This window comes from Nicotiana sylvestris, chromosome 2, assembly GCF_000393655.2.
Source record: "Nicotiana sylvestris chromosome 2, ASM39365v2, whole genome shotgun sequence".
NCBI classification, from domain to species: Eukaryota; Viridiplantae; Streptophyta; class Magnoliopsida; order Solanales; family Solanaceae; genus Nicotiana; species Nicotiana sylvestris.
This window is the reverse complement of record NC_091058.1, coordinates 166,762,943-166,785,527: the sequence shown is the minus strand read 5'-3', so window position 1 is coordinate 166,785,527 and position 22,585 is coordinate 166,762,943. Positions and strand designations below refer to the sequence as shown.

The 22,585-nt window shown below is 37.1% G+C and overlaps 1 protein-coding gene and 1 non-coding gene across 2 annotated transcripts; one reads left to right on the top strand and one right to left on the bottom strand.

The window, feature by feature from the left end:
• The first annotated feature begins 341 nt into the window (after window positions 1-341).
• Window positions 342-10,015, top strand: LOC104228393 (uncharacterized). Its single transcript, XM_070168300.1, has 2 exons — window positions 342-811; window positions 9,210-10,015. The coding sequence occupies exons 1-2, from the start codon at window positions 526-528 to the stop codon at window positions 9,590-9,592; spliced, it is 669 nt and encodes a 222-aa protein (XP_070024401.1). The 5' UTR covers window positions 342-525; the 3' UTR covers window positions 9,593-10,015.
• Window positions 10,016-21,954: 11,939 nt separating this feature from the next.
• On the bottom strand, window positions 21,955-22,060 carry LOC138886610 (small nucleolar RNA R71). Its single transcript, XR_011405660.1, has one exon. It is a non-coding gene; the product is annotated as a small nucleolar RNA R71 (small nucleolar RNA).
• Between the last annotated feature and the right edge of the window lie 525 nt (window positions 22,061-22,585).

The window sequence follows — 22,585 nt, the reverse complement described above, 5'->3', positions numbered from 1 at the left end:
TAGAAATTGTACCTCAAAAGCTGCATCAAACTTTAAAATTATAGATTTGAAATACCAAAAACTATAAAAATTGTACCTCCTAATGTGAGTTCATGTTTTCTTTTCTTTTTAATAGTTTCCATTAAAACTAACAATTAAAATTTATTATATAATTGACGGATACTAAAATTGCTTTCTTTTGGCAAACTTAAAAGACCAAAATTACTCAGGAGTATATACAAGAGACCACTTTGTCAATTTATCTAAAGTATTTAATCCAAATATACAATTCGAAAAAGCTAAGGGACCTCAGTGTAACTAAGAGTCCTGTACTAAATTGCAACTTTTTTTCAGCTACTAATATGCAATTGAAGTACAAAAACCTGCAACAAAAACCTCTCCAGATCATATTCTTCTTCGTCTTCTTCACCTCTCCAGCTATTCCTGCTGTTTATACATCTTCATCCTAACCCTTAAAACATCCATCAACATTCTCAATCTGAAATCTCGACCGTTCAAAAGAAAAAAAGGAAACCGACTAGAATCATGATTCAGTTACTATTCACTTTGATATTTGCTGAAATGGCACTAATCGTGATCTTCGTGTTCAAGACGCCGTTGAGGAAGCTAGTAATAATGGGCCTGGACCGGGTCAAGAGAGGCCGCGGCCCAATTATTGTGAAAACTGTTGCTGGTACTGTCTTCGTCGTTATGCTCTCCACCATCTACAGTATTGCGTCGATCCGCACGCGGTGGATGGATGAAGGAGGTGATATCACTCCCACTGATCAGATTCTATTGGCTCAGCATCTTCTAGAAGCTTCTCTTATGGGTATCGTTCTCAAACTGAATTTTGATCTTGTGATTCTCTAATTTAGTTTATTAGTTTTGGTTTTTGACTGCGTGTTAGATGTAATTAGACTTCTTGTAATTATATTATTTATGAAGCTTATGGATGTAAAATAAATAAATAAGTAAAATTTGTGTGCTGTGCTAGTACAGGAAGATTCCGGATTCAGAGGCAGTGGGTACATCGCCCTTTACATGCGGATTCTTAAATTTTCATTTAAATTTATCTTAAACATATTACTCCATATAATTTGAGTCTGAGATAGTAGTGTACAGTGTTTTTAAAAGCAAAAGGTGTAAAAAAGTGACAAAGCCCACGGGGCTTGAAGCAGAAAGTGTGAAGCATAGGGGCGGATGTATCTTTATGCTAACGGGTTCATCTAAAATAGTACTTTTGACACAGAGCATAAATTTATGTGTGAAAATTCAATAAATTGCAACAAATAGTAGACATGAACCCATAACTTCAAAAAATAACAGGTTCAATGCTAAGAAGCTTAAAGATTGTAACCATAAAGTTTATATTTTGGATCCGCCTCTGGTTAAGTAAGTGCACACAACAACAACAACAACCCAGTATAATTCCACTAGTGGGGTCTGAGGAGGGTAATATGTACGCAGACCTTACCCCTACCCCGAGGGGCAGAGAGGCTGTTTCCAGGAGACCCTCGGCTCAAGAAAGCGACAAGAGGCGATATATTAGTACTAATCAATAGACTCATAATAAAATAACATAAAATAAAAATAACAACAATATAAGAAATATAGGAAGTACGAAAAAGATGGAAGATATAATAATATCCAGCAGATAAAGCCCTGCATCAGTAGCTGACCAGTAGCATCCTAAGACTAACTCCTAACTGGATAGTCTCACTTTAGTGCGCTGTAGAAATACTCACAACTTCCCCTAGCCTACAACCTTAATGCTCGACCTCCACAATTCTCTGTCAAGGGCCATGTCCTCAGTAATCCTAAATCGCGCCATGTCCTGCCTGATCACCTCTCCCTAATACTTCTTAGGTCTCCCTCTACCTCTCCTCGTGCCCACCACAACCAGTCGTTCACACCTCCTCACCGGTGCCTCAGTGCTCCTCCTCTGAATGTGCCCGAACCATCTGAGTCTTGCTTCCCGCATCTTGTCCTCCATGGGGCCACGCCCACCTTCTCTCGAATATCTTCATTCCTAATCTTATCCATCCTTGTATGCCCGCACATCCACCTCAACATTCTCATCTCTGCTACTTTCATCTTCTGGATGTGAGAGTTTTTAACCGGCCAACACTCGGTCCCATACAACATGGCAGGCCTAACCACTGCTCTATAAAACTTACCTTTTAGTAACGTTGACACTTTCTTGTCACACAGGACTCCCAACGCTAAACTCCACTTCATCCACCCCACCCCTATACGGTGTGTGACATCCTCGTTGATCTCCCCGATCCCCTGAATAACTGACCCAAGGTACTTGAAACTACTCCTCTTAGGAATGACTTGAGAGTTGAGCCTCACTTCCACTCCCACTTCCGTCGGCTCGGCCCCAAATTTGCACTCGAGGTATTCCGTCTTCGTCCTGTTCAGCCTGAAGCCTTTAGACTCAAGGGCCTGTCTCCAAACCTCTAGCCTCTCGTTGACGCCGCCTCGTGTCTCATCGATTAGAACTATGTCATCAGCAAATAGCATGCACCATGCACATCTCCTTGAATATGATGAGTTAGTGCATCCATCACTAGGGCAAATAGAAAAGGGCTGAACGCAAACCCTTGGTGTAACCCCGTAACAATCGGAAAATGCTCGTAGTCGCCTCTTACTGTCCTAACCCGAGTCTTAGCTCCATCATACATGTCTTTAATCACCCTAATGTAGGCCGCCGGGACTCCTTTAACCTCTAAGCAGCTCTATAAGACCTCCCTAGGAACCCTGTCGTACGCTTTCTCTAGATCAATAAACACCATGTGGAGATCCTTCTTCTTATCCCTGTATTGTTCCACCATCCTCCTAATAAGGTGGATAGCTTCTGTGGTATATCGCCCCGGCATGAATCCGAACTGGTTGTCTCAAATAGACACCGTCTTTCGCACTCTCATTTCTACCACTCTCTCCCAGACTTTCATGGTATAACTCAGTAATTTGATACCCCTATAGTTGTTACAGCTGGATATCACCTTTGTTTTTATACAACGGAACCATTGTACTCCACTTCCACTCTTCAGGCATCCTATTAGTCTTGAATATAACATTAAACAACCCAGTAAACCATTCCAAGCCTGCTCTACCCACACACCTCCAAAGTTCAACCGGAATTTCGTCTGGCCCGGTAGCTCTGCCCCTTCTCATCTTACGCATTGCCTCCATGACCTCATCGACCTCAATGTCCCTACAATAACTTAATTCATGGGGACTATCGGCATTCCTCAGTTCACCTAGTACAATATCTTTATGAAAGTAGGTCTGCCATCTCCTCTTAATCTGGTCATCCCCCATCAAAACTTTGCCGTCATCATCTTTTATGCACCTCACTTGGTCCAGATCCCGAGCCGTCCTCTCTCTCACCTTAGCGATTCGGAATAACTTCTTCTCCCCGCCTTTGTTCCCTATTTCCTCATACAGACGAGCAAAAGCTGCCGTTTTAGCCTCCGTTACTGCCATCTTCGCCTCCTTCCTAGCTACCTTATACCTCTCATTGTTCGCTCTCTTCTCCTCCTCACCAGTGCTCCCTATTAACCATAGGTAAGCCGCCTGCTTTGCTTCCACTTTACCTTGGACAACTGCATTCCACCACCAGTCTCCTTTGTGGCCACCAGTGCGGCCCGAAGATATCCCTAACACCTCTCTCGCCGCCTTCCTTATACAGTTCGCCGTCGTCGACCACATAGTATTTGCGTCCCCACTACTCCAAGCTCCCATTGCCGATAACCTTCCTTCCAAATCCTGAGCTTTATCCTTAGTCAAGGCGCCCCACCTAATCCTCGGGCGTCCTCGTCCTGACCTTTTCTTCCCCTTTATCATTATACCAATGTCCATCACCAAAAGCCTATGCTGCGTTGCAAGGGTCTCTCCTGGGATAACATTGCAATCCTCGCACAACCTTCTGTCGCATCTCCTGAGGAAGAGATAGTCAATCTGAGTCTTCGCCACCGAACTTTGGTAAGTAACCAAGTGCTCCTCCCGCTTCGGAAAACATGAGTTCGCAATCACTAGATCGAATGCCTTGGCAAAGTCCAACAGCGAAGTGCCCCTTTCGTTCTGCTCCCCGAAACCAAAGTCGCCATGCACCTCAGTATAACCACCTGCCGACGACCCAATATGACCATTGAAATCTCCTCCTATGAATAACCTCTCGGAAGGTGGAATACTACGAACGACGTCATCCAACCCCTCCCAAAAACGCCTTTTAATCTCCTCATCCAAGCTCGCTTGCGGTGCGTACGAGCTAATGACATTTAAAGTACACTCACCCACCACCAATTTAATAGTCATTAGTCTATCATTCACCCGCCTAACCTCTACTACTAACTCTCTAAGATGGCTATCTACCAGGATACCCACTCCATTCTTACCTCTCCGGACTCCAGAGTACCACAACTTATACCCATCCGCGTTTTTCGCCCTCGATCCAACCCACCTAGTCTCCTGAACACATGCTATATTAATCTTCCTCTTCTGAAGGATATTTGCCAACTCTATAGACTTACTCGTTAGTGAACCTATGTTCCATGACCCGATTCTCAACCTATAGGCTCCCTTGCCCCTTCTACCTCCCCTACCTCCCGTCCCACACCCTGACCCCGGCCCCACACTCTGCCCCACCCGAGGACATGCCCTTAATCTATCATCCCAGACTGCAGTCACTACACCTACGACAATCTAAAGGAGACTCGCTAGTGCACAACGGACAACGAATCAAACTAGAAGGAAACAAGTGACTACTAGTACACTAGTAGAATGATTGAACTGAACTATTGTGAACTAAAGTAACATCAATTTAGCTAACACCAAAAGAGAACGAGAGGTACCAACTCCCGAGAACCAAACCTGTGTTGATTTGTTGTACTCGATGTAGTTGTACGCTCACACACTGCTTCCCACCACCCTTTGCTGACGCCCGTCCAGGTTACTCTCCTTTGCTAGTGCTCGTGCGCCCAACTTGTCTCCAACACTTCGAGAATTTTCCTGAAAACACAGAAAAACCTCGACCCAAAAACCAAAAAGAGGGCTGTCACCGCTACCACTGGTGTAGCCCTGATAGTAGTAGGGGAAATGTAGGGAAAAACAAAGAACTACACAAAATTCACCAAGTTCTACCGTGGTACAACAAAATTCACAGATCAAAACTATACCCTCAAGAAAAATAAATCAAATCTGGAATCTGGAAAATAAATCAAATCTGGAAAGAACAAAAGGAAAATAAATGAAAAATTATTTTTAAAAAAGGTACTATACCTGAAGAAACAAATTGATTTTGAGTGAAATCCAAAAGCAGATGACAACAACTCAAAACACACTGTGCAAACTGAAATTAACAGTAAAATAAAAGACAATCTTCAGCCAAAAGTAGGCCAAGAAATGAGATATCAAGCGACCCAATTAGTGACCCAGCAAAATAAAATCAACCAAAGACAGATTGCTTAATTCCAGTAAAAAACGCAAATTGAAAAAGACTCGAAATGATTTCACCTTTTTGGGCAGCGGCAACAATCCCATTAATACCACATCAATTTCCCATATACCGTCTCTACTTCAATTAATTCCTTCTTAATAAACCGTGAATCTCAAAGACAATAAACCGTGAATCTCGAAGACAAGAAGGGGGTGGGGGCAAGAAGACAAGAAGAACAAGAAAGAAAGGGGAAGTAACGGGAAAGAAGAAGAAAGCAGGAAGGAGAAAGACAGGAAAAGAAGACAAGGGTGGGGTGGGGTGGGGTGGGGGTATTACCTGGTCCGGTGGTCGCCGGAGGTCCGGTGATAGGGACGTTAGAGAGATGAGATGAGAGAGACGTTAGAGACGTTAGAGACTTTCTACCCTATAAATTTTGGTAGAGGATTAAAAGTACCATAAACATATAAGTTTAGTACTATAATAATTAAACTAAAATTAAAATAACCAATTTCAACATCCAATATGCAATAATCCACATATTAATCGAACTCCTCAAAGTTGAGATTTAGAGAACCAACCACTTCTTGTTGGGATCACTTTTTGGATGCCTAGATCACGGATAAATGAAAATTTTAGTGATAAGACATTTTCAACTGTAGTCAATATATGGGGTTTGTATATTTATCCAATTCATCCTATTCTTGATTTCTTTATTGTAATATTACAATTACACTATTTTAGTAAACTTAGCTTCATTAGTTCAGTTTAGGCTCGTTATTGTTGTAAGCATACACTTCCTAAAGCGTAAGGCTTCCCCCATGAACCATAACACCTTGCTTCATCACTTTATGCAACAAAATGATGGATTTAATAACACATGCAGTGCATGTACACCCACTGCTTGTATGCTGGATCGATTATCCAACGTACAAGCATTGGGTGAATGTGCACTGCTATCTCAGACTCAAACTATATATATACATACATATTAAATATACACGCACATGTATGTAGAAGTGCATCAACCTGTACAATAAACCTTCCTCTTGTTCTGTTTTTAAAATTCAATTGCCTCTTATAAGATTCTCTTCTTTTTATTTTTATTTTCTGTTACATCTGTTTTGCTGCATTGTTGTCTGAATTGTTACATTTATAAACTGCAAAGCAGTTCTCCTTCCTTATCCGTGCAAGTTCTTAACTCAATGATTTGAATATTGTTTACATGTATATTTGTTGCTTCTGAAATTTGACTAAACATCAGTGGTTGACTTAGAATAGAGCTCTTTGGTTTATTTATTCACGACAAAGCTTATGCATTTAATTTCACTTGGTTAGTCTATACTAAACTAAGGTCTAATTAATCTGAATGAGGTTGACCGTTTCAATTAATTAGCTTAAAGCATTGAATTAAAGTTCGGCCTTTTAACCTTATTATACGACAGCGATTTTATTCCGTCCTCTCTAAACACTGTTTTATTCCTTTTTGATAAATGACATACTTAACACAGTAGTTCAGTACTGTGTACACGCCAACAATTGAATGGGGCATGCTAAAAAGTTTAAGTGCTTGTGCTACAGTTCTTTTTGCACAAGAACTTTGTCTTTATTATCCTATTCCATAACATCATGTTATACATTTGACCTTCACTTCTTTAAGCATAACGGTATTAGAAAAACTATTTATAACGCATAGCTTTAGTGCTCTTAAAAAGGGATGAAGCCTCATCTATTTTGCTAAACCCATATTGCAGTTTTGAATGGGGGGATGGAGATCTTGCTCTTATACAGTCAACTTCGCAAAGTTATGCATGGTTTTCTCCACCTGTGCCATCTGGCTCTAGGCCAGAAGTGCACATTGTCATTTGTTAAGAGTAGATAAAAAAACAACTCCCTCAGTCCCGTTTAATGTGACATGCTTTCCTTTTTAGTTTGTCCCAAAATAGAATGACATCATTCTCTTTTTAGAAACTATTTAAGCTGATCATTACTTTTTTACGCTTAATGACATGATTTGTTGGACCCACTAGACATAATAGTTCATTCTTTTATTTTTTTGAGAAAGATAAAAGTTCATTCTTTATAAGGAGGGAGAAAATGAAAAGATATGTGGAACTCTCACCACCACGAAATGATAATCTTGGCACTTTGTATATATTTGTCTTACACGTCAAGAGTCTTATTTCACATCTTAAATTCCGTGCCCGGGCAAGCACCTTCAAATAAAATGAGACAGAGGGAGTACTATATGGGTATTGTGGTTGAATATGAACAGCCAAGTGGATATCCTCTGGCTTACTTTCTGCTTTCCTCTATAAACTACTGGGGAAAAGTTGATATCTAGTCATTTGTTTACAGGTGAGGAAGGATGCACATTGCAATAATGATCTATGTATTATGCTCCCACTTGATAAAACTCTATTTGACCCCTGTTCACTGGTTGCCAGTTTTCCTCCCTGCCACTTTCGTTCACTTTGATTAATTTTTTTTGGGGGGTGGGGGGGTTGCTTGATCTATTTCTGTGATAGCCTTGTCGATTACTTAGTATAATTTCGTATTTAATTATATGTTATATGTTTGAATACAATAATCTATTTTTCTATTTTTTCACAAAGACATGCCGATTGTGAAGAATGTTTCTGAAAAGAAATTTTGTTTTCATTCACTACAATGTGCTTAATGCTTTCATTTAGCAACTACTCGATATGTGCAATGACCATTTGAGTCCACAACCACAAATTCAACCTACTTTCATCGTTTAAGTCACTACTCTGCCTTCTGTTGTTTAAATCAACCGATTATTTAACTCTGATGAAAGCGAAGGAAAAGGTACACATTCAAACGTGTCATGGCTTGGTGTTGGTCTTTCTGGGCTGTCTATTTCTAATCTAGAGTCGTTAGGGGTTTTGCCAGGTTATTAAAGCCAGGGCATTGTAACTGGGTTTTTTCTGAGACTTGCATCTGTGAAGTCACACTTGTGCTTTTACTGTCCGGATGAACTACTTTTACCATTAAAGTAAAAGTATTGCTTGATTCTTCCCTTTGTTTGGTTTCAAAATTCTCAATCAAAAGGAAGAAAAAGTTAAGACTAGGAGAATCATAGGGGAAATGGGCTCCTAGGGATTTGGTCCAGTGGTAAGAGCGTAGCATGTGATGTGTCTGTTAGGTGCAAGTAACGACGTTGAACCATGTGTCAAACAAAAGCTTATTGTTTAACTGTAGAAGGGTAGAGGGGAGGGTCCATCATCCACTGAGTTTCAAACCGTGTGCCACTGGTTACTCGTGGATTTTTCGGTTATCAGAAAAGAATCATAACGGAAATTTTCATGGACCAAAGATGGAAAATTGGAATAATCTGCATGGACGTAGTTTTGTCCAAATATTGATTCTTTTCAACTCGTTTCACTTTTACCGATATGAAAAGTGAAAGGAGATACAATACAGATTCTCTTTTTTCCGCACATAATAATGCCAAGTATATTTAGATGTGTATTGATAAGCACTTGAAAAGTGCGGTTCGGAGGTACTCTCTCGTTTGCAATAAACTTGATATCTTTTCCTTTTGAGGTTTCTCTGCAGGATGGTCTTATAACAAATTGGAAGTTATTTATTAGAGAATTTCACTATTTAAAGATTAATGCTGCAATTGTTTAGCATGTTCAGAAGTATAACCTTTTAGGCGTCTTTCGTGTGTCATAGAAAGGCATCTGACTCGAGGGGTATCTCTGTTGCACTTTCTCTCTGTCTTCTGTTCCCAGTTTGGATTTCACAGTTACTTTTTATGCAGGATTCTCCCTCTTCCTCGCTTTCATGATCGATAGACTGCACCATTATATAAGAGAACTTAGTATGAGGAGGAAGACAATGGAAGCTGTGAGAAAGCAAAACAGAGCCTTTGAGGATGGAAAAAGTGGAGCTTCTGAGGAGATCAAAACTTTGGAGGAAGAGGCAAGTGCATTGCGTGGAAAAATTAAACAGCTAGAGTCAGAACTGCAGGTGAAGGCCAAAGAAGCAAGCGGTGCTGAAGCCAATGCCGTTGCTCTAAAAAAGCAGTCCGAAGGATTTCTTCTTGAATATGACCGCTTACTTGAGGAAAACCAAAATCTTCGTTCTCAATTGCAATCACTAGATCGTACATTGTCACGCTCTGATAGCAAGAAGGTGTCCTAAAGAACCGTGTCTCACGGTGTTCGAACCATGTCTCACAATGTCTTGTTAATACCTTCGCATCTTTCCAGCTCAAAATCTGAATGAGGTGTAAGAATCAGAGTTCCGAGAGTAGTTGTCATTTTACTCTATGATATAGTCTGTATCCTTAAATTTCTGTTGTGCGATAGGGGGTTGGCATATATGATTGCTAGAAACTTCTTTTCTTTCAATATTTAGTCTACTTTATCGTCTTGAAATGTGGCCTGCGTCTGCAGTCATTGCTAACTTCAACCAGTAAGATGCCTTCCCAGAAAGTACTTGTAGGTTTATTGGCTGTGAAATTTCTTTAGCATTGTAAAATCCTTTTAAACGAATTCCTTTTTGATGCCTTGACTCGGATATTGCTCTCAATATCCATGCCCTTAGCGGGTTCTTGTTGAATCATTGATATCTTCATTCAAGTAGTGTTTCCTGTCAAATATTCCTTCATTTTAGTGGATGCACACTTTTGTCTTTAAATTTATATAAGTGCCAAATTCACCTGGCGAATTAAAGCAGAGCTTAAAAAACTATGTTCTTGTGTATCTAGGGACTGATGATGACAGGAAGAAAAAAGAGAAAAAAATAAGAGCATGCTTGGAAAGTCACTTTGTGATTGGATGCGGGTGTTGAGTGTAATTATATTGTTTGTCTATTTGTCTGATCAAGTAATTACTTGGTTAGCTGAGTGTTATTGAGGGGGACTAATTTTACTCCCCAATTCTCAAGGGGAAGTGATAGTTTACAAGGTAACTTCTTAATACCTAGTAATATAAAAATAATATTTCTTATATGCACATATAAAAAAAAGAGAAACTTTCAGAAACCACTATGTTGTAATGGTTATTAGCTAGTTATAGCTACCATTTACTATATTACTTCATATAGCTATATTTTTAGATTTTTTAGAGTGTATTCGATGTATTTAAGCTACTGTATTCATGAATATAGTAGCATTTCTAGGCGTGAATCAGGGGATAATAGCTGGACATATTATTGTATTCGACTGTATTTACGGCGTGAAACAGGAGATTACACTGTTTTTAAACGGAAAGTGAATCAATTAACATAATAGACTCCTAATATAATTCAACAAACTCAATTATAACACACAAATTTTGTATTTCCAGTTATAAAAAAGATTCTCAACTGAAAAACACCCCAAAAACATAGCAATCTTTAGAGAAATTATACAATACATCTGAATACATAAATTATATTAATTAAAAAAATATATGAATACATTCATGGAATATAGCGAGACAATGAATACAATGAAATACATAGAATACAGCGGGATACATTGAAATACAATGAAAAAAAGACAATGAATACATTGAAATATATTAACAGAAAATTCAAGTTGCTCAGCCCCAAACTCCACCGTCTTTGTTCAAGAACAACCCTGATGTCGTCTCGCCGTCACCGTTGCCTCCGGTTGCCGTTGTTACGCCGGAGAAAGTTTCTAAATCGGATGATTGCTCGGCAACCCAAAAATCTTCGCCGGAAAAGATGAAGCGCTGCTGAAGTAATCACCTCCTGAAAATCGTACCAAGGATTCCATTGGCGTTGTTGTCACAGGCGGCGTTTCTCATCCGTTTAAAATTCCAATAGCAGTTTATTTTCTGGAAATCATAGCTTACAGAATCAGAAGCCCAAAGTTGAGTAAATCAATCAAATGCAGTAGCAATTATTTTATCAAATGCTAACAGAAGAATTTTACCCTCTTTTTTCGTGTTTTCTAGAATGGGGGAAGAGGATGTAGTGTATCAAATTAGAGAGAGAGAACGTGGAGTGAGAAGTTTACATCAAATACGGTAATTATGTGAGAGAAAAATGTGAAAAAGAAGAGAGAAAAATAAAAAAATAGCGTATATAGTGGCTTAAAGGGAGGAGGTAACCAAAAATAGATATTTTGCTATAAAAGGTAAAAATTCCTAAAAAAAGGGCAGCCCAGTGCATTAAGCTCCCGCTATGTGCGGGGTCCGAGGAAGGGTCAGACCACAAGGCCTATCGTACGCAGCCTTACTCTGTATTTCTGTAAGAGGCTGTTTCCACGGCTCGAACTCATGACCTCCTGGTCACATGACAACAACTTTACCAATTACGCCAAGGCTCCCCACAGAAGGATATAAAGAAAGGAGAGAGAAAAAAGAAGAAGAAGAGAAATCCACTATAGGAAGATGTAGGTAGTCAAAGGGAGAGCGAAAAACAACGGGCTAAAGTGAGCTTGTGATGTATACATTTTATTTGGTACCTGCTTTAGAACTTGAATAATCCGAATTCTTATCAGAAAGCCCCACTTTAGAAGGCAGAGTATTCTCTATAAAAAATGACTATCAAAACTCGAATCTAAACTTTTGATTAATGATGAAAGTGTACTTACCAGTTACCACCCCACCACAATTATACGTGGTAAATGTCTTTTTATATTTTGGAGATTGTCTACATTTCCTCCGCTTATAGTTTATATTAAAACTACGGAGGTATCAAAAGGTGACAAGGTAGATTAAAACTACATGAAAAAAAGCAATCTTAAGAAAACCTACAATCTCTTTAAATCATTCAAACCTAGGGCACAATGAAAGAGAAAGATTTTTATAATGATAATCAATTATAAAAGATTTTTAGTTCCGATTATGATTTAGTCATTTTAGTACGTCTAATTTAGATCCTATATTGCAGGAATCTTTTGGTCATGCCAGGAATTTATATTGTAGTAGAAAATAAAGAGAATTTCTTCTTTTTTAATTGATATTTTCTATTGTTATACGCACTACAAATAACTCTATTATTTTTTCTTTTAACTAAAAAAGATGTGTCTAAATTATAAATAAAATATTAAAAAGTATTCAAGTTTCTAAAAATAATGAATGTTATTCATTTTTAATCAACTAAAATAATTCTAAGTTATACTGGAATAGACAAATTAACTAATGTCTAAAGTCTTCCCCTTCAACAATTATTTGAAGGGCAAAAAATAAGAAGATTTAATATTAAGGTTAAGGAAAAGATTCTACTAAGAGAAAAAGGAAGACATGTTTTAGTAGCAAAAACTAAGAGATCACTTTTAGCAATCTAGTACCTCAATGCACATGCATCTTGATTGAAGCCATAAAAATTTTAAGGCCAGATTGCACTTTCTTCCTTTACTTATCTAAAACTCTTTTTCTTCGTGGCTCCTATGCCATAAATAGGCTCAAGAATAGACACCACACTTGCCAAATGCCATAGTGCACTGATATATATATATAAAAGCTAAAGGCAATACAGTAAAAGTAGGGGGATTTGCCAAAAGTAAAACATCAGTAGTCTGTGGATCACTAAGTGTCTTCAAACTTTGCCAAAACATCTGCCACGTCATTATCTTCCCTGAATGTGTGTTAGAGTGTAGTCACCTGAAGGTCACGGAGCATCAACCTGCACACTGTAATTAAATGTGAGTATTTTAAGGACCCATGTGATTAATACTTACGGAGTCAGTTTCTACTTGTAATGGTTTGAGGTTCAAGCTATCGTTAGGTTGAGACCATGGTATAAGGCTAATAATTCAGCTTGCAAAATATCAGTGTGGAGTAGGTGCTTTGTGTATAGGTCCAAATTTGGCGACTCGAAGGAAACAGATAAGTAAGACAAAGGACAGGGTTGACCATGATATAACGACTGAAGATTACACTCACAAAGACTGGTGCCAAAAACGAGCAGCCGAGATAAAAAAATAACGGTAGCATAGATTCAGAAGTGGACGTAAATAATATCTTTTTGGATATTCTTTATGCTGTATTTTTTTAGGGTTTTTGGAGAATATCCCTTATAAATAGGAAGAGATAGGGAACAAAAGAGGCATCTTCACTTTTTGATAAGAACATATTGTAAAGGCTGACAAAAGCAAAAGTTGTCTTATTCATTGATTTGTTCAAGCCCAAGTTGTTCAATTTTTGTTCACAAAACCCAAAGATTCCGCATCCTTCTTCATCTCTCTCTTTTCCACATCGTTGTTGACCGGGGAAAGGAACATTCCAATCATACAATAATTGGGTAGTAGATCCTTTCTTATTATACTTATTGTCATTATCAATATTTATTACACATTCATGCTATCATATTCATTGCCAATCATTGAGTATTAAATCTGTTATTTAATGCTCTTGAGCACCACTTATCTTACAAGTATTCTGTTGTATTCGGTCTAGAATTTATTAAGTTCGATTAAAATTCGCCATTTAATTCATCATTAATTGGTTTAACTAAAAGGTTTAACACCTTTTTTGGTCAAACACTTTGTATAGCCATATATCCAAAAACCTGAAGCATCATGGAAAAATCTAGCTGCTCCTCCGTGATGGGAACATCCAGTAAATGTGCCATCAATATTCAATTTAAGGTAATCGGTTGGTGGTGGTTGCGGAAATACTAAATTCTAGACAAAATAAGTTAGTGTGACTAAACTACTCTTAATTAAATGTTGCAGCATAATTTAATGTGAGGAGCAAAAGATTTTTAGGGATACGTACAAAAGGTTAATTTTGGAAAAACAAATTGAATTTTTTCTTGATTATATAAATAGACGCTTATTTTGGATCAAAATAAAAAGACAAATTAGTCACTTATTATAGATAGGAGTGAGTAAATAATAAAATTGAGTAGCCTGATTGATGATGGCGATATGGTTTTTTTGTACGATTAAAGACATTATTATTACGGGTAGTCCAAATGTGCCATATTAGGATGATTGGGGTGAGAATGGTAGCGGCACATTAATTGTGGAAGTAATTGGTGGGTTGCCTGGGGAAGTGCATAAATCCCGTATCCAATTTTGAAAGGAGCCTATAGGTAGGGGGAAATTGAAATGTTGCCATAGAGGGGCAACAATGTTACAATATAAGAAATTATATGAACCACGAGGAAGAGTACAAACACAACCAAAAAGGGAAAAAAATTAAAGGAATAAATTCACATTCTAAAAAAATAATGTGGCTTTTGCATTGACAACCTTCATGAAGAATGTTATATATGAAAAAAAAAGAGATTATTTCTATTACAATGGTTTGATAGAAAGGAAATAAAAGCAACTCCAAATTGAAAGACTGCAGTAATTAAACTTTATCATTTATTCAGCTTATTGTAACGCTTTTGGTGGCGGACTCAAAATTTTCATCAAGTGGGTTCAATATGCGAAGAAGTAAATGTACAAAGAAAAAAATTAAAATACGTTATTAGAACAAATACTTTTAAAATATAATTTTCAGATTTTAGATTATGTTAAAACAACTAAAACATTGTAGTTTTCTTTCCCTACAGCAACAAAGTGCGCAGCTTCGAACTCATGAGAGTTTACAAAACTCGAACCCACTTTGCCAACGGCTGGAGGCTATGTTTATTTTAAGCAGATTCACTATATAATTTATATCAGCGTTATTTCGAAGATTGATAAAATAATCTATATCTATATCTATATCTATATCTATATTATATTAAAAGCACGAAACCCTTAGCGAAATGTCGTTCGCCTTTTTTACCCTTCAAAAATTAATTTCACACTAGACAAAGGAGTCATTTAATTATTTTCTCTAATATTTAAGCCCTATATATTAAATCTTTTTCTTATTGAAATTTAGTAAGAGCTCCTAATATTTAGGAATTTAAATCGAGTAAATTTTATTCATATAAATTCCTTGCCTAAATTAACTAAAATACTCTTCCGGCTGCTAAAGGTCCCAATTTAATTAATAGGAATTGATTACAGAGACACATATAAACCGGCATCGGTGGAGATTAGCTAAAAGATCATATTTCTTTTCTGTGTTGACGTGTATTCATGGGAATTCTTATTTCACGTTTGTTCATTGTTTAGATTGTTTTATTTAGTGATTAGGGATTGATGTATTGCTTCGGTTTTATAAGATTGTTTTTTTGAAGAATTCTGCAGGTGGACTAAGTGATATCTATTAAAAATATATTTCACATGATAAACTCAATTTATTTATTTTCTTATTATTTAGAACTTTAAAATTAATTACCTTTTTACTTTTTTTCTTATTTGAACTAAGTAGGAAGTCGTAATATATAGGACTTTAAAATCAATTAAATTTTACCTTATATAATTTTTTTTCTTATTTGATATAATTATAATACATCCATATTAGTTTGCCAAGGATTCATATCTCCATGCTAAATTTAAGTTCTTTCAAAGTTATTATTTCAAATTTTAAAAATATTAGAAACCTTCAGGAAGGTTTCTAGTTTGTCTATTCTTTTTATGTACGTCAAGAATCATTAAAAAGGGTTTACATATGCACGTTTTATTTAGTTCTTTTTTATGTTTTAGAATGAGTTTGATCATTTTTGAATGAATAGATTTGATAATAATGTTTTACATGAAGTGAGAAATTAAAAAATAAATATATTTGACCATTGCTATTTATTAAAGTAAGATAAATGAATTGTATCTAAAAATACTCTAATTACCTAATGAATTTCTTACAAAGATGAGAAAGAGAGGCATTTATATAACTTGTAATGATTAACAGCTCAAATTCACCAGTAAATGTTATTTAATTTTTAGGACTGTGAAATCAACTAAAATTTTATTTTCATATTTAAATTATGTAGGAACTCCTGTTCTTTAGGAATACAAAATCAAGAAATTTTTTACTTATATAAGTCATTTTCTTATTCAAATTGTTATCTATAATTCAGTTAAAGTTAACAATTAGGACATAATAAAATATAGAGCCCGTTTGGCTTAGCTGATTTAGAATAGATGATAAGCATTAGGTGTTGAAAAACACTTTTAAGTGCTGAAGCTGATTTAAAAAATAAGCAGTTACGTGTTTGGATAGAAGTGCTGAAATTAATAATAAGTAGCTGAAGAACTGGGGATACAAAGAGTTTTGTTTTAAAAAGAAGTATTTTAGGGATAGAATAGTAAATATTTTGGTCAAACTTAAAGTGCTTATAAGCTAAAATTTGATAAGTTGGGGGGACCAACTTATAACTTTTGGCTTATTTTTGGCTTATAAGCACTTAACTTATAAGCACTTTTAATTTTACCAAACGCGTAGATAAGCCAAAAAGTGCTTATAAGCCAATTTGACCAGCTTATAATCTTAGCCAAACACCCTCATAGTTCAATTAGGACGTAATAATTATAATTCAATTGTTTTAGCTAAGGCATGTAAAACATAGTTTAAAAATCTGCTTTTAAAAATCTGTTTTCATTAACATGAGGGACACGTGCAACGCGCATATGCTTAGACTAGTATATATATATAGCCTTAAAAGAACTCTACAAAAGATAACAACATCTCTTCCCCCAAGCGCCATCTTGTAATCTTTCACTCCAACACCACAACAAACATGTAATTAACCTTAAACACCATTAAAAGAATGTTAAACATATCTTAGGAAGTAGATAAATTTCGAAACCCAAGCTTAACTTAGTTCACTATCATCCTTATTCACATTACAACACCATAGAGGGGTTATGCTTCACCTTTGGCTAACTTTGATGTTGGATTATGGTGTATTTTTTTGGAATTTGTTTGGAGCCTTTAGGGAACTGTTTGGGAGTGTTTGGAGAGTGTGAGGAGGTAAGGAGGTCAAAAATTGAGCAAAGCTCATCCCAAAAACGAGATAACAATAAGTGAAGATCGGCCACCGGCCAAGTGGGTCCCATAGGGGCTTCCTGCACAGTCTCACAAAAATACGAATTTCTCTATACTCGGATGTCGTATCGACAAATGATTTAATGAGTTAGAAAATAAACTCATAGATATTCAATTTGGTAGGTGAATCATCCCGTAATTTCAAGTATATTGGGAGAAAATCTGAGCTACATTTGACCTAATTTTCAGCACATTTGTGAACGTAACTTGTGATGAACTTTGCCAACTTTTGTTCCACAACTCGCTTGACTTCAAAACATAACACACGACTATCATATGATTAAAATAACTCAAAACATAACCTCTTTATCATGTTGAGCACCCTAGTCTTATCCCAAAAGTACATGTTAAACATTCCCAACTTGTCGACTTTCGACGAAACTTATTTTCTTCAATTCATTAAGCTTCTAAACTTTCCAACTCTCTTAGTACTATTTGTAACCTCCACGGTAACATGATTAACTTACTTTATGTACTTTTAAAGATGATATCATTTCTGATCTTACATCAATTGACGTAGAACGTACTTTTACGTGTGAAAATATGAGGTGTAACATCATTCCCCCTTTTGGAATATTCGTCCTCGTATGTTGACTAATGTGCTTATCAGTATCATAACCTATAGCTCTTACAAAACTTTAATATTGTACTTTCCATCTGGGCAACTGTTCTGTAAATAAATCCAAAGGCCAGAGAATTCCTCCCTTTAGGCCTCTTTCTCACACCACAACCTATGGTCAGAATTCTTCCAATCTCGTAACTGTTGCTACTTTCTGTCATGAAGCATGTACAACTCTAACCTTGTATGTGTGCCTATGCAACTTTTCTCTCCTTTTTCCTCCAGCTTTTAGCCAATCTCTAGGCCTCACTTTGTGAACATATACAGAACTTAGATAAAGTTGTCCTTCTGGGAATCTATAGGTGTAATAAAGTTCTTCGCTTGGTACTTTGTCGAACTTACGACTATTAAGATATCTTGTTTCATAGCCTCAGTTATCTCTGCTTATGGCTTTACTACATCTAAGTTAGGTCATACTATACATAACTTTTACTTTGGTTTATTATTACCGAGGTCTGCTACCCAAATCCAGGTTACTTTATCGCTACTTATCTTATATGTATAAATATATGTCCTTTAGTTCTTCCTCATTACTGTTCATCTTAAGAATGACGACCTAATCTCATCTCCTACTTTGTAACTTTTATCCATCCACCGTTGATTCACCGTAATTTTGATCCATAATCTACAATTGATAACTTGAAAAATCTTAAGTAATACATTGTCACTAGGGCTGACGTATCAGGGAACATTTGAAGTGATTTGCCCGATCCACCTAGGGACAATACTATACTTCAATAACCGTATTTCATGGCATCCCAACGTGATTCATCTTATAGGGTATTCTAATCCCATGCAATTCATGAAATTCCTTTTCTTAAAATCATTACTCAATCAAAGGCCTAAACGTTATCCTCCTATCTATCACCATTACACCCTTATTCTATTACTTGGGAAGCATTTCATCTCTTCTAATTTTTCCTAGTCTTAGACTCCTCCGAGTTTATTCAGGTTGTACCGAGCTTTCTATAACTTACGGAAACCATCAACCCTCTTGTTTTGATGTGTTTAATCCCGAGGACTTACCTATTCTCGTCACCTTCTCACTCACCTTTTCTTATCCTTACTCCTATCTACCTAAAACCTTGTCGCTCTATGATACTTTATTTTGCGTCCTACACATATCTATTTATACTACTTGCAACCTTCCTTTAACTTGCTAGCACCATAGATTTTCTTTTGTGCCTTCTCAGTTGTCTTTAAATGTAAGCAATTACTTTTTCTGGTCGTTCTGCCACTTGTTGCATGAATACTTGGCTTATCTTATTGCCCACGAATACTAGAATTTCCTGTACCTCGTATGATCTCAAATATCACCTTTGATTTTTTTCCCGTTCGTTAGCCACGATAGGTGCCTTTTTCTTATGGAGTGTATACAATATTGTAGTGAGACTGTTGTTACAAGACCATTTCTTCTTCAAGTTACTATTCTTAGGTTGAATCCTTTTTTTCTTATTTCCTCTGCGAGTCTTTCATTATAGTACTTAGGGGAGACCCTCTGACTCTAATAAAGCTGCAAGCTTGTTACATCATATACCTGACGGAATTTTTGATGTTCTTGCTTACTTATAATTATTCTTAGTTACTCACTCTTATGATCGTAGGGTTGCTTCTGAACTGCAATTTTGAATGTCTCCCCAGTGGCACTCTCTTTTATTTTATAACATCTATGCAGTACCTTTAACTACCCCAACTCCTATCTAAATATTTCTCAAGGATCAGGATGTCATCATATTTGCGAGACTGAATTCCCTATGTTGAAATCACTACGTTTATCTTGCACGATTTGTTGATTTGTTTGTATATGTTGTCTATCCATAACTAGGCTCTTCCTAAATTAATGACTAACTACTCGTTGGTCCATTCTCATATCTATATTATGCGTAATCTCTCTTGGGTTATTTCCTTTGTCTTAACTTACCTCTCGCACTGGCTTCTTATGCATCAAATGTCCATTCGCGCTTATTTACCAATTAACATCTTTGTCGGAAACCCTTACTACCTCTTACCAGCATCGTGCTTGTATATCGTTCAGGATTTGTGACATATCTGTAGGATCTGAGTAAATTCAATCTCATTCTTTTTGCCTTTATACTGTATTCTTCCTTTGCTATTCCATAGTTACCTCATCATCTTTGGCGTCTTTCCACATCTTCACTGATATCTTACTCACCTTGTAGTAACCCTTCTATACCGAGGATAACTCAATTCCTTATGCACAAGTGTGACACCTAGTGTAACTGGCACACTTAGTTCCTTAAGCTTAACTCTGCTCACAGTGCTTGCTTTAGGGAAGCTTATTCCTGAATGAACTTTAAAGGTTATTCTTCTGTGGTCTATTCTATTAATGATGGAATGTGATTCCTGAAATTCTCATGATGCCAACTATTATCAAATCCTTTAGTACCTAATTCATGTTCTATTTTATCTTTTTTACTAGACCATACTGATAATAGGCTAGATTCATGTAATTTGGCGACTGTTTATGCCCCAACTTGACTATGTTTCACTGTTCTAAGATAGTTAAATGGCGATAAATTGGCTCTAATTGTGAATTTCGTGTTTTGCAGGAGCGAGTTGAGCTTATGAGGACTTAGGACGGTGTTTGGAGCTAAGTTGAAGCAAGGGAAGCCCCTCGCAGCTGAGTACGTTGAAAGAAGAGAGAAAAGAAGAGCTGAAATGATGACCCAGCTTAGCGCGCCCACTAGCACGACCGTGCTAGCCCAGGAATTCGAGGCGGAATACTATGCCATATGCGCGGTCATTAGCGCGCCCACTAGCGTGACCACGCTAGTCCAGTTCGGAACATATAATTCAGGGGTAAACTTGGAAGTTCGGGGGTAATTCCACTTAACCTATAAGAGATCCAGCTCGCCTAAAGGGATATTATCAAGGTTTTTACAGCTTAGTTGAAGCATGGAGAGGCAAGAGGCAAGGAGGATAATTCCACGTCGAGTTCTTCCCTTCTTCCTTTTGTATTTTACCATTTCTAATGAATTTTGCTATTGTTATGATGAACAAGATTATGAGTAGCTAAATATTTAGTCTAGGGTTTTGATGGAACATGTTGTGGGATGAATTTCGTGTTATGTTAATATAGTTTGCCGGTTTAATCTCTATTTGTTCAACTACATTCTTGTTGTAGTTAATTGATAGGATCCTCAATTAACTGTGCTTATTTGGTATGCAGTACTCAGGAGAGAGTGCATATTTAGGTAATTGTTGAACAACACCACTCCCAAGAGTAATTGGTAGGTTAGTTCCCTGTGGGATTCGACTCTGGGCTAAATACTCAGATTATATTTATAATGACCACTTTGTCCTTTTTATAAGGCATATTTGGGCGTGATCAAATTTTGGCGTCGTTGCCGGGGAATTAACGGTGTTATCAATTATAGTTGAAAGATATACAAAAATTCTTAGTGTAGTCAGTTTTGTTTATTTTCAATCTATATATTGAAATTTTAAAGTTTGTTGACTTGGTTGTACATGTGCATGCCTAGAAACTCATCAAGAACTAGTGAAATATTTGAAGCATTATCAGATCCCGAGAAAATTTTCAAGGCCTTGAATCGGGCCAACCGGAAAAACAAACAACAACAATCAACTGAACAACTCGAACCAGACATGGGGGGATAACGTGGTAGACCCAGCTGCGCCATTAGCGCCAGTGGAACCTCTTATGCCAGAGGCTACTCTATATGACTGGGCATAACCCATAGTAGAGAACTTGGCCACATTGATATTAGTCCCGCAGATACAGGTCGAGTCATTTCAAATCACGAACAACATGCTGCACTTGTTGCAAAATAAGGGACTATTTTCGGGGTCATACATTGAAGATCTTCAACAACACTTGAAGAATTTCCTGTCAATCTGCAAAACTCAAAAGTAGCCCAACGTAACTCAGGAAGCAATAAAGTTGTTGTTGTTTCCATTCTCAGTGACAGGAGCTATCCAGACTTAGCTAAACTCACTCCCCATTAACTCCATAACGACTTGGGAGGAGTTAGTCAAACAATTTGTGAATAAGTTTCATCCACCCAACAAGACTGCTCAGCAAATTGATGAAATTTTGAGCTTCAAACAGAAATCAATGGAGACACTGCAAGAAACATGGGAACGATTCAAAGGGGTGTTGGTTATATGTCCGCACCATGGTATTCCAGAGTAGATGTTGGGGAAATAGTTTTACATGGGTTTGACAGATAGCGTGAAGGCTAATGTTGATGCTTCAGCTGGTGGATCATTCTTAAGCAAAACATGGAGAGAAATCCAGAGCCTGCTTGACAAGATGGCACAAAATTCAGGGTGGACAACTAGGAATGCACCTATCACTCCAGTAGTTCACTTAGTGCCCTTAGATCCATCCAACACTCTTGCTGAAAATATGGCCATATTAATGACACAGATGAGTATACTCACCAAAAAGGTGGAAGAGTTAAGGCAGAAGTAACAGGTACACATTGTAGATACTACCAATGGGGGATTATACACATCTTGCATTAGTCAGCCAATTGGTAACCAATGGAATGTAGAAAGTGAGCATCATCATTACCTTGAGGACATGAATTATGTGTCTAATTATGGGGGCCAGAGACAGGGTGGTCAGAATTGGGGCCAACAAATTCAGCCATACAGGCCAGTCCAGCCACAGCTCAACAATGGAAATATGAGAGGTATGCAACC